General features: G+C 33.5%; 1 protein-coding gene across 3 annotated transcripts; it reads left to right on the top strand.

Moving 5' to 3' along the window:
* Window positions 1–6505: 6505 nt before the first annotated feature.
* Window positions 6506–12067, top strand: LOC120275949 (cyclin-C1-1-like). Of its 3 annotated transcripts, none has more exons than XM_039282684.1 (10): window positions 6506–6643; window positions 6740–6846; window positions 7353–7392; window positions 7842–7886; window positions 9178–9292; window positions 9377–9498; window positions 10506–10550; window positions 11189–11336; window positions 11438–11610; window positions 11705–12067. In XM_039282684.1, the coding sequence occupies exons 1-9, from the start codon at window positions 6612–6614 to the stop codon at window positions 11567–11569; spliced, it is 786 nt and encodes a 261-aa protein (XP_039138618.1). In that variant the 5' UTR covers window positions 6506–6611; the 3' UTR covers window positions 11570–11610; window positions 11705–12067. The 3 variants fall into 3 exon arrangements, with proteins under 3 accessions (XP_039138618.1, XP_039138619.1, XP_039138620.1); XM_039282685.1 differs by having other exon boundaries at window positions 11438–11615; XM_039282686.1 differs by having other exon boundaries at window positions 9178–9296; window positions 9384–9498.
* The last annotated feature ends 1516 nt before the right edge of the window (window positions 12068–13583 follow it).

Here is a 13583-nt window from a genome sequence, read left to right as displayed (position 1 = left end):
AGAGAGGGGACCCACTGCAATCCTGGACTCAACTTTGACTAGCTCTATACTCGCACAGGTAATCTAGTAGGGTCTTGCTCCTGCAACTGTAACACAATTTAGTTGGTTGACATTGGCTCAATAATTTCAAATAAATAAATATAGAGTATACAAAGATCAATTGCTCAAATGAAGTTTCCAACTTCCATAAATACCAAAATTTGGCATAATACTAACTTTAAACCATTAAAACATAAAACTCATCATCAAAATAAAATTTTCCAAAGAATATAATCTTTTTGAGAGACTGCCTCCTAAGAGAGACAGCTGGGCTTCGCCCCCTCATCAAAATCCAAAAATAACAGGTAATGTAAAGCAATTCTCAAATCAATGACATAAAAACACTCTCCGACTTAGCTGCCGTCTCGACTAGGTTGTGAGCCGTCAAAGTCTTCATAACCATGACATTGGGCCACTAAGAACTCATGTGGTGACCCTAGAATTCTCACATAAATAAACCATGTCAATAGCTCTACGCTCCTCTTGACAAGGGTAAAACTTAGGGTTAACTACACCATCTCCCATCATGTTATAACTCGTTCACTGTAGTTATAGACAACCTGATTTTTTTTTTCAGCATGTTACTGTAGCGCTAGATACTGTAGCTGTAACAGCATGTTACTGTGTTGTGCTAGAGCGGTACTGTATTATCCAGAATTTTCTATAACATTCTTTTCTTCTTTCTTTCCTTCTTTCTTTCTTTCTTCTCATTTGCTTCTCATTCGACTGAGCACCTTTTATGGAGAAAAAATTTCGGTGACCTTTTGCGACGAATTAAAGCATTCACTCTCTTCCTCTCATCTTTTTGAGCTCGGTAGGAGCTTCTATCCAAGGTTTTCTTTTGTGTTTTTTTTCGTATTTCTTTGTTTTTTAAAATCTTCGAAAACCTAGAAATACATCTTGGGTTGGGTTGTTTTTAGGCTCAAATTGAAGCCAAGGTTTTTGTTATTCATTTGTGTGATTGTTTGTATAGAAATTTCTTGTTTAGGTGTTGTAAATCGGGAGAAAATCATTGTTCAAGGACTGGGTATACTGTAGCAATTTCTTGGTTACTGTAGCAATCCCGAGTTTACAGTAGCTCCAGTAAGCTTTCGTTGTTTCTTCGATTTCTTTGGATTAGAGTGAAGCTCTAACCCTTAGGAATTCATTAGTAACCTTTAGACCTAGTTTTGAGCCAACCCTATAATCGATTTATGGTTGTTTGGTAAAAGGAACCTAGGGTTTATTTGCTTGGATTTTTGTACTAATCTTTGATGTTGTTTATTGTGTTTGGCAAGGAGGTGAAGCGTTGGCTCGAGGTAAAGAGTTAGCCGAGGATTAGCTTGCTAGGAAGAGGAATCGTCAATTTTGTGAGTGGGAGACTGTGGGACTATTAAGCATGGCTCTATTAGAAGATTACCCATATTTATATGTTTATATGATCTATTGTGTTTAGCAAGTTTTTGTGGGTTATTATGATTGCTTTTGAGAAGTTTTTAACCCTAGAAGGAGTTTATTGCTTGGTGCTTCTTTTATTGAAATTTGTGTTCAACGGAAAGAATTTCCGTGTTGTTTTTTGTGTTAGATTTTGTAAATTGATTTGTGCTAAAAGCTTGAGTTTTGCTTGTGCTTTTATACTTTTCTTATGGAAATGGCTGAGGTATTGTTGATTGACGGTTATTGGTGCCTATTGTACTCCGTGTAGAATTATGCTTATTGTTGAGTTTGTATGGTGATTCCCTGCTGCAGTAGACGGACTTCCATGGCCAGCCTTTTGAGGTGGGGTGGTAGACCGGTTGATTATTACAAAGGCCAGTTTAGGTGGAAGTGTAGAATCCTGACTGGATATTCATCGGTTAACCGTTGTCACCATACGGTGAATCGATGGGTCAACGTCAAAGGCATGAGTACTTTGATGGCTTTGAACCTAGCTGTGGCAACGATAAAGATTTAGGGAGGTTTCTAGACCACTTTTTGCTGGGTGAGTGTTGGGTGTTGCTTTATGTTGGGTTTGAGATTTACTTCCATTGTGTTTCTTTTGTTGTGTCATATTGAATTTGTGGTGAGGGGGCGAAACCCAGCTGTCGATTTTAGGAGGACAGTCTCCCACAAATTTGATTTGGCACTAGTATTATGATTATTTATTGTGAAACTGATGCTATTTACTTCATTATACTTATAATGGGAACTATTTTGAGTTATGTGTTTTATGGTGGAAGATTTGTTTCAATTTAGCTTATTTTCATAATGTGCAACCCTATTTTTAGTATTTTCTGAATTTGAAATTGCAAAACTCTAGTTAAGGTAAAATAACTTCTTACTCTATCTTTTTGTTATATTGTATAAAGTTTGCGATTATATGTATTCATGTTCTAAGGTACATTGTCTTATAAGTAAAGTATCATTTTGGAGTTTATGTTATTATTGTGGTATATTTCTATTAATTAATGACTATTATTTGGAAATAATTGTTTAATTATTGAAAATAAATAATTAAATTATATATATATATATATGTATATTTGAAACAGTTGAAACTATGAATAATTATACAAAACTAGATGTACTAATACAATTACTATGACATAGCAGACTGCAAATAAATATAAGTATCCTTTAACAATATAAATTATTAAACATAATAAAATGAAATAATTAAACAATTATTTTCAAATAGTAGTCATTAATTAATTATTTCAAAATAGTAGCCACTACTAGTGGTGTCAAACGGGCCGGCCCGGCACGGCCCGGGCCCACAACGGCCCATGTACTACGCGTGCTCAGGCCGGCACGGCCCGTCTAGAAATCATGTAGGGCCGGCATGGCCCGCCAACCACCAAGGTCGGCCCAGCACGTGGCCCGGCCCAATTATATTATATTTATATTTTTTATTTTAAACCCCAAAAATATTAAAAAAAACCCTAAAATTGCTAAAAAATATAAAAAAATATCCTAAAATTCAAAAATATAGAACTAAAAGCCTTATTGACTAAAAAAAACAAAAATATATCAATAAAAAAAACTTACATTTGGCGTGCCTGGCCATGTTGGCCCGAAGCGGGCCGCAAACCTCTAGCCCAGCACGGCCCGGGGTTTGGGTCATGCCTGGCCCGAGCACGGTACTGTAGCACCATGCTTGGGCCAAGCACGACCCAACTCGTGCCGGGCCCGGGCTGGCACGGCCCGTTTGACACCCCTAGCCACTACCAACTCACCTAGTTTCCCTTGGGTTTCCCGTTAGATCTGGAACTCCCTCCCATGCCTGAACCCCATCTAACCAAAAAACGGAATAAAATAAATAAATACGACAAACTAAAGACAGAACTAAACCAAAAAATATATAATATAATAAACAAATTACAGACTTTCTAATTGGGCCCACTCACTCCAACCGGTTCAACCCCAACCTTGTATAAACAAACTAGTCTCTAGCTTGCACTTAAACCGACTCAATTTAGGCTAAACCCTCTTGAACCAGCCTAAACCTACCTAAACCAACCTCAATTTCACTGAACCAAGTTTAATTTAACCAACCAACCTTGAACTAATTCCAATTATTATACAAGATCTCTTAAACCAGAACTGAACACAATTCACCTTGAATTGGTTCCCCCAAAATCATTAGCTCAAAACCTGAACCAAGCCCAAATCAAACTCAACTAACTTAACTTAGCCAAAACAATTCAAGCCCAACCACATCTCATCTTGATTTGATCAAACCTAAACCAGATCAATTTAATTGAACCCAACCACATCAACTTGATTAGTCAAACCCAACTCCAAATTAAACCATCTAGGTTCAAACCCACTCAAAAGGAATTGACTGAACCAAATCAAACCCACTTCACTTGATTTGATCAAGCCCAGCTCAACCAAATTAATTAAACTCAATCAATACATTTCCAACCATTATCATCACCATCTTAATCATCATCATCAACTTAATTAACAAAAAACAAACCCTAATTCCGGTTACTACAGTTGAGTAATATACGGTGAATTTGAGAATTCCTTCACCATTCCAAGCAAAAACCATCTTAAATACAAGGATTTTCCAAACAAAATTGAAACAACAATCATTACTAACAACAATTTCATCATTTCCATCATCAACCCTTCCTTGTTTCCAAGAAAAATAAGATTTTTCAATCCAAAATACACATATACATCCAAGTATATTAACAAATAAACCATTAAAATCCTTACAAAAGAATGCTTCATTCCATTCTCCCCTCCATCAAGCTTTAAGCTTCACCTCTCCCATTTTCTTTTATTTATTTATTTATTTATTTGAATACTGTTATCACCGTCATTGAAGAAGATGAAGAAAACCATTCTTTCCGGCTAACCAAATTCTAATATTTGTTTTTCTTTTTATTTCACAAATTCACTTTCAATCCCTGTCAGGAAAAGAGTCTTACAAAAAGACCCATGTAAACTATCCAACGGTCCCTGCATCATAACATAGTATTTCCAAAAGGTCCCTATCAACTTACCTTTTAGTCATTGGTCTCTGGAAACAATTTAGATCAAATCATTTTAATTAGTTGTGAACCCAAAATCTTCTATAAACCCTCACATATAAGTCCTTGTGTTTTCCATTTGGACTCCTCCATAGAACTGCTCTACAAAATAGTCTCAGTTGTGATAATGCCCTGAATATAATTTTCAACAGGTATCCAAAAGTTCAAGGTATTATAACTATGGCCACATAGAAGCTTCTTCTTCTTTCTCCCCGATCCCTTTTGCCCTAGAACCCCATTTTCTCTCTTTTAGTTGAGCTCGATAACGCAGGAAGAAATTCTTCAAGTCCATGTGTTCCAATAGAGTTCTCCACGCCAGAAACAGTATTTCAATAGTCTTGCGCCTCCAAATTGGGAGACAGAAGAGTGATCACCAATGCAAGTGGGAGAGAAATAGATCATGGATGTTGATTGGACCATAAGCGTGTTCCATTTTCATATTGTATAACATGTTTTTATGAAATAAAGTTAGTTAATTTCTGTGTTTTTGTATTAATGCATAATTGCGTGTAAAATTCAACCAAGTTTGTTGATTTTTGTGTGTACAATTTAGCAGATGTGGCTGATTTTTGTGTGTATAATTCACAAAAATGTGGCTAATTTTTGTAGTGTTATAAGGTTGTATATAATTCGAGTAGTGTATAGAACTTGCAGAGTCATTTATGCTCATGTTCTTTTTCATATTAAATGATTTTCTTTGATTACAATCAAGTAATGAGAGTAAGAAGATATACAAAAAACTGTACAAGGATGCTGGAAGTGCTTCTCTTAAGTTTTGTGATGCATGTTATGTTCAAGGTATGCAATGAATGCGCCACCCAAGAAACTTAATGTAATTTTCTCCCTATGTTCTTGATCTCTTGCTCTAGAACTGCGGCTTTTTTGAAGAACTTCTCCCTATGTTCTTGATCTTGACCGGAAGAGAGACAATGGGATTCTAAGGTAATAGGGATCGGGGAGAAAGGGAAGAAAAGGGGAAAGAAGAAGAAGTTCCTACATGGCGTCCTACGTGGCCATAATAAAAGTCAGTTGTTCACCTTGCTGGCATGGCGCCTTTCACAGGTGCAAATGACATGGATTATTAGTGGCCATGCAAGCATTCTGGCGTCCACATCAACTAATCCTCACCTGAAAACCCCAAAAGTTTGTCGGCGCAATCAAATTAAAAAATAGTGCTCAATTTGATACAAATTGAATGTTGGTGCTCAAATTAAAATAAGAGCAAACGTTAGTACTCAACAAAATTACCCCTCATTTCTCAAAATAGATTGTGTTTGGGTAGATGATGTTTAATTAGTTTACTAGAATATTTATTTGAGATTAAAATGGCATATGTTAATCTCACTCCTTTGATATTTAGTTATTAGATACAGATTAATATAATTTTAATATGAAAGTAAACAAAGTTATATGTAGAAAGGTATATCATTTTGGGCGTTTATAGATTTCAAATCTAGAGATGTTTACAGTGCTATTAAATTTACATCTAGTAGCTATCGTTATCTCATACAAGTGTTAAACACTATTAAACATAATCATGCACAGTAATAAACATAAGATTTATACAATATAATTAACAATTGTTAGATGAGCTAATTTAAAATGCTATTAAAACATCACTAAAAAATTATACTTTAATGTTTATTTAATTTTTCTTACTATTAAAAATTCTTCATATGTATATATAAATTTATTAATAAATAGGATAAGCACAATTACTATTGTATAATTGTGTTTAGCGTATTTTGAACCAATAATAAAGTTTCTATAACATCCTTTGCAGTGAGTGAGGCCAGTGCCATCTGACTAAAATCCCTTTGCCCTATCTAAAATTATATATATATTATTCTAAATTAGAAGATATTAATTATCTTAAATTTTAAAACAAATATAAAATAAATAAATAATAAATAAATTCTGAACGTAAATTTGTATTCTGTTAATTAAAAAATAAAAATAAAAATAAAAATCAAATGCCACTAATTTTCTTATCAGAGTTCACGAGTATATATATCACCATCGGGCCTTCGTCGTCTTGGTTTCCCATTCCGAGCTCCGTGAAGCTCTCCCATGGCGGCCAACTTCTGGGCATCATCTCACTGGTAATCACTCCCTCTCCCGCTTCATTGGGATCTCAATTGCTATTAATGGTGCTGGTTGTTTCTTCGTCTCTGATCGTTAATTTGGTTTTTGGACAGCAAGCAGCTGTTGGACCCCGACGATGTCGGTGTTCTTCAGCCGTTGGACAAGGAGCGAGGCCTTACACAGGAGGAGTTCAAGCTCATCAAGATCCATATGACCAATCGTATGATCCTCTTTTCCCCTTTTCATTATTTAAAATTGTTGATTCTTTGGGTGGGAAGAGGATTGTGTAACCCTAGTGGAATTTGGTATGATTTTAGACTTTTTGGTGGTGGTGAGATGGTTTTTGTTTGGATAATTTCTTATTTAGAAGCGTTTCATGATTGAATTTTGCAATTGGGCGTGAAGTGATTCTCTGGGAATTATCATCAACAATTTCAGACAGCAAATCAATTCTTAATAAATTTAAATCGAGTAAAAAGTTTGGTGTTTTATTGTGTGCTTGATGGGAACTTTGTGTTAGATTTTTTTGGATGTGTTATTAGTTAAGTTAGTAATTAAACTCTTAGGGAATTTAAATCAAGGGATTTTTAATGTTTATTATAAATGATCAGAATGCTGAAACTGGAGATTATCATGTCATTCGATACATTTGATATTGTTTCTTGTGTAATGAAAAGCCTTTTGTTTCATTAACTGTTGATGTTGTGGTTGTTTGCTTGACTGTAGATATATGGAAATTGGCACAACAAGTTAAAGTGAGACAAAGGTTAGTGCTTTACTGAATTTATTTCAGTTGTCTGTGTATCATGCTAAATTTATTTGCATAAAATTGAAAAAGATTGTTGAGCTATTGTTACTGTGAAGAGTCTTGTTTTTATTTGAAGTAATTAGCGTAGTTTCGTGCTTTTGAGTTTGCCTTCTTGTGAAAATCATGCTTTGTGAGTGGTTGTTTAATGTATTGTGTGCAAGTAAATATATAGTTATGGATTCAAACCATCACAAGCATGCATGCACATCACATTCATTTGGTTTATTTGAAGTGCTTAATGTGTTATTTAAAATACTCCTACTACCTCATTATGGTTTGTAGTTCTAATGACTTAAGTACCGTCCTGTTATTTTTACTCTGCTCTAATTACTTTCTAAGGTGCTATGAAAGACTCACAACTGTGGATATAATTCATGATTAAGAATATTGATACATTTATATTTCAGGGTCATAGCTACTGCTGTCACTTATTTCAGGCGTGTGTATACAAGGTATGCGGTGAATGAATGTTACTTTATTTTAGACATCGTATTTGCGTGTTGTTTTGTTTTGTTTTGTTTTAATAATGGATATCTTGGCTCGTTTATTCATTTCCTGTCAAAATAAAATAAATGCCTGTTGTTTTATGTTCGGTGTTGGTTTTTTTTTCCTCTTATCAAAAGTTCAAAAGTGATGTCTCTAGGCCAAAACGTAATGTTGATAAGATCGGTTTGAGTTTGGTGGAAAAGATTGGCCGTTTTGTGTGAGTCTTTTGGACTTTGTTTCTGTAACAAATAGATCATTGATTGCTTTGAATAGTTTTGAACTGATCCTGATCTGACTCATTTGCTCGTGTGTCCTCGTCAAATTGATTTTGTTGAGATATAATCTTCCATAACTCTTCAACAGTTTTATGTTATTTAAAATCACGTGAGCAGTTTCATGGGTGTGTTGTAAGGTCTCTTGTAAAGTGTGCTTGGTTGAGGGAATTAGGAGTAATAGAAGTTTGGAGGGGTGCAACACTGCTCCAAACCCCTCATATCCCTGCTTCTCCAAATTGGGGCCTTTTTGGAGTAGAATTATTATTATTATTATTATTATTATTATTATTATTATTATTACTTTTTGACAAAATTGCCTTTGGTAAAATAAGGCTTTGATCAAATTATCCATTTTAATTTTGTTTTGTTTAATTTTCTGTTTTAGAATATTAAATTAATTTTAATTCAAATATTTACTTTGTAGTCTTTTAATTTTAGTTTTTTACATATTGGTTTATAATTAATAATAATAAAAAATTATGTAAAATGTAAAAATTATAAAAGACATAAAAAATGGGCAATCATGGTATTAATTTTTATTAATAATAATAATAACAAAATATTATAAAAATAAAATTGTGTAAAAAAAAAATCATAATTCATTTTATATTAAAAGTTAAAATGGTCAATATACATCATAATCCTCTTCCAACTAATTCAAAAAATATATTACCCCTCCTCACTCCTCCATTGAATCAAATATGAAATTATTTCAAACCTCCCTTCTCACCCTCCCTTGTTCCCCCTTCCCCTCTCTTTTGAATCAAACAAGGGGTTCCTGGTCGTGATAGTCACAACCGACAGTTGAGTCGGCTTCCATTCTGGTAAGCAAGTTTGTAAGCATCAAGCCGGACAAATTATCTGAATACTGTGTTTGATATTATATCAATTGAATATTGACATAGCATTTTCATCTAGGTTTTACTTTTTATCAATGTGCCAACGCCATTTTGAAATGATCTAATTTACTACATTTTTGCAGAAAGAGCATGACAGAATATGACCCACGACTGGTTGCTCCGACTTGCTTGTACCTGGCATCGAAAGCAGAAGAAAGCACAGTGCAGGCTAGACTCCTTGTATTTTACATCAAAAAGATGTGTAACTATTCAGCTTAACTTGTCACTGACTAAATTACGTCTTAGTAGTTGTGCTGCAATCCTCACAACAGTTCAATCCAATTAACAGGTCCAGATGAAAAATACAGGTTTGAAATTAAGGACATTCTTGAAATGGAAATGAAACTTCTTGAAGCCCTTGACTATTACCTGATTGTTTTTCATCCATACCGTGCACTACTTCAGTGAGTATGCCATGTTCAATCACATGTTTAGTCTGCATTTTGATCTTTTGGGTGCAGTCTCTTATTTAATTTTGCTGATGTGTATTCTTGGTGTTATGCATGCATAGTGAGGAAAGTTTTACAGTAGCGCTTTAGAATTCGTCATTGATTATTGGCAATTAAATCCAATAATATTGATAAAAATTCTTTTGATATCTGTTAGTTCAAGTAGTTTCTTCAATCAAAGGATCATCGTACCATGCTGTTTGCTATTGTTTACAATTTGTTTACTTATATAGTTTAGTATCCTCACTCAAGAAGTTCATCCCATCAGCAATATCATGGTGTACCAAAACCATTTCTATACCGAATATCTTGCATGGCACCTTTGGTTAGAAATTGTCTTAACATGCCTTTTTCCCTTGTTCAGAGATTTTTTTGGTATATATTTTGGAAAGATAACTTGGGAAATTTATAAATAGCTAATGATTGAACTCTTCACTTCTGTGATGTTTTTGTATTTCTTTTGAAATCATGAAAATGGATTGATGTATTTCAAGCATAGTATTATTGGAAAATTGGTAGTTGATAGGGTGATTGGTGAAAAAAAAGGGTTAATGTAGGATGCTATTCATGGCCTTTTTGCCAGTTGATGATGATAACGAGATCTTAAACTAGACTCAAAGTAATATGTTCAATGGTCATTTGCTATTTTACAGATATGATACCTCACTCTAAGTTAGAGGAATTATTACTAATTTGCACTTCTTTGCTTAGATTAGATTGCCACTATATTTTACTCCTTTAACTTTTTTCATTCAATGCTTGGATTGTTCCAATCCTGATAGAACTCTACTACTCTACTGTCTTGTGTTAGCATGGTGGTGGTTAATACTTGACTTTGTGGTTTCAAATACATAACATATGAAATAGCAATTATATCTGAATGAACTTAAATGTATTCTCTATGCTTTTCCTTGGGATACCTAAAGCGGATACCTAAAGCAGAAGTCTATTCTTTTTTTAAGGCTATTGCAGGATGCTGGCATGACAGACCTGACCCATTATGCTTGGTAAGCACTTTATTATCAGTCTGAGAAATTATAATAAGAGTTCCTTACAATCCTATAACGTTTTTTGCCAGATTTATCAGTCTGATTTGAAAACCTTATTTATGAATAATGTAGAAGAATTAACTAGATATCAATGCCTACCTTTGTGTCTCTGTTGAAGTTTGTCGTGAGAATGCCTTGGTCCTCTAAAATGGAGCTCTTGAAGGGTTCTTCATTTTTGAGCTTTCTTTGGTCACCTTTGCCTTCTTGGAAATTTTTGGGATTATAATGATTTGATCGTAGGATAAGTTGCAAGTGAGTAAATCATCATTTACAGCCTCTACAATGTGATTTAGTTCGAGTTGCGTCTGAGAGCAGAAAAGAGATCAAGTTCCAATTGTCTTTCATCTGGTCTCCCACTCTTTTGCTTTTTCCACACTCATCTTTCAAGTCCTCAGCTACTGCCACCTTTTATGTACTTTATTAGTTTCAGTTGCTCTTGTTATTTTTACAACAGAAAATTGTAGTGATAGAAAAATTTTCGAAATGTTTTCTTTCATTGAGAATGTAGATAGTAAGTTTCAATAAGATTACAAACAATTTTTTTCTTAGCATATGCTGAAGCTCATCAGGTGCTAACATCTACCTGAAACATGCAGGGGTCTAGTAAATGACACCTATAAAATGGACCTTATTCTCATCTACCCTCCATATATGATTGCCTTGGCCTGCATATACATAGCAAGCGTGCTTAAAGACAAAGAAACAACTGCCTGGTTTGAGGAGCTCCGTGTCGACATGAATGTTGTGAGTTCCGCATAGAGGAGAAGGATTGAAATTTTCATCAATATATATATATATATATATATATTTGCTTCACATCTCACTAACCTGTTTAATATCCACAGGTTAAGAACATTGCCATTGAAATATTAGACTTTTACGACTACTATAAAGGCGACACCTGCAAAGGAGAACCAGCTAGAGGCATCCCAGAGGAGAGGATAAATGCAGCACTGAACAAGTTAGCAACCAAGTGATCTTTTATAACTACATCGTTCACAATGCCAGCATGATGCAAGTAAGGTAGTCATAATTTATAGTTACTTTGATCATCCATTTGATAGAACATCTGATGAAACCTTTATTTGATCATGTTTGCGACCAAATCACAGACATGGTATCGCCTCCTGTGACTCAACAGAAGCAATGAGTTCGACTTTGCAGCCACTTGGTGAAGGTTTTCCTGGCTCAACTGGTGTTTTCTTATCTTAAATTACTTCAATTGGACAATTCCTGGATCTATGCTTTGTTACTCTTAAATGTTAAGTTTAGTACCTAATCTATTGACAATGATACTTAGCAAGTATAATTATGCTTGCATATATATATATATATATATATATAAACAAACGTCCTACTTTTGTGGAGGATCTTGAGTAATTTTTACTCCAATCAAGTGTTGATTAGAAATGGTACCAACTTAGCCCACCAGTTGTCTTTCCTATAAAGTATTATCTTGACCTAACTTTTAGTTACTTGACTTCTAATTTGGTTTATATCATTTACTATATTTGACTGGATTCATTGAATCAATAGAAGGAAGCAATTGAACAAGTTGGGAATGCATCTCTCTTTTTAGTTTCTTTTATTATTTAGGACTTTTATGCGCATATCCTTGTATTATTCCAATCTTGTGGATTGAAAATCATAGTCTCTCTTTTTTATGCTGCAAATAGCCACCATATTCATTCTTTAGTTTGGTGGTTGAAGAATAATTTTGAAAAGTTTTATTATTTTATTGATGATATTTAATGAATTTTTATTTTATAATTAAATTACTCTTTTGTTAGCAAATTTTTCCAAGTGAACTAGTGTGTGATAGAAAAGTATTTTGATCATGAAATCAAACTTTTATAAAGTTTGATTAAGATAAAGAATATTTGTATATACACCTTTTATTGTTAAAGGTTGTTGATGACTTGTGATTGAAGACCAAAAAAAAGTGTGAAAATGATCCCCCTCTTATGTGCATATGTCACATGATTTGCATAATTTCTTCCCATCTTGATTTTTGCTTGATTGCTACCTAGATAAACTTTCTCAAGGTCTAGTATCAACAGGGATATGTAAGCAAATTGAAGTTGAATACCACTTTTAAAGGCTTCAATTGCAACAGTGATAACAAAGCTTCCCCATCTACTTATTTTTTTTTTAATTAATTATTATGTTTTAATATAGAGAACATATTGGATTGAGGCTTGAACATGTGGCTAATATTTTTTTAGTACAAGTGAACTTTTGTAGTTGTGGTCCATTGTATTGACAAACTCTATAGTTTCTTCATCAATCCAATCCAATCCAATCTTTGAGTGTTTCAATCATCCTCATCTTCCTTTCTCTCCACAAATATTCCTCTTCAATTTTTGGAATTACAATAAAAAAATAAACTTTGATGCATGTCCATTTTTTTTATCTAACTTAATTGGATTGAACTAGTAAACATAGGCTTTATAATTTCTTGATTTTAGTGGAGGATTTGTTTTTTAAAAATAAATGTGGACCCTTAATTTTTGAGTTGAAAGAGACTATTATTGCCATAAATTTTTGTATTATTTATAAAAGTTTAAATTAAAAAAAAAAGTGTCCCAATCATGGCATAAAAGTATTGGGAAGAAAATGTTCTCTAATGCCAAACTTTTCTTTCCGAATTCAAACCAAAAGAAAAAAATAAATAAGGAAAGAGGATCAAACATAATCTTCAATTTTTCTCCCACCACGACAACTTGCCAACACTTTGGACCCACTTAACATAAGGTGGTTTTTTTTTTAAAATATTATTTTAAAAAATTTAAATACCAAATTGCGCATGTCGGTAACTATTTACGGACATGCTCATTTTTTTAATATTAAAATTTTAATTTTTTAAAAACTACAAGTTTCACTAGTGTTTTAAAAAAAAAAAATTACGGTACATTTAAATTTTTATAATTTTATAATATTTTTTTATACTTTGTCTATTTCTACTGTTCTATAAGGAGAATTATTATTAGG

The sequence above is a fragment of the Dioscorea cayenensis genome, chromosome 14 (assembly GCF_009730915.1).
Source record: "Dioscorea cayenensis subsp. rotundata cultivar TDr96_F1 chromosome 14, TDr96_F1_v2_PseudoChromosome.rev07_lg8_w22 25.fasta, whole genome shotgun sequence".
NCBI lineage: Eukaryota > Viridiplantae > Streptophyta > Magnoliopsida > Dioscoreales > Dioscoreaceae > Dioscorea > Dioscorea cayenensis.
The sequence above is the reverse complement of the archived record's forward strand: the minus strand, read 5'-3'. Positions and strand labels throughout refer to the sequence as shown.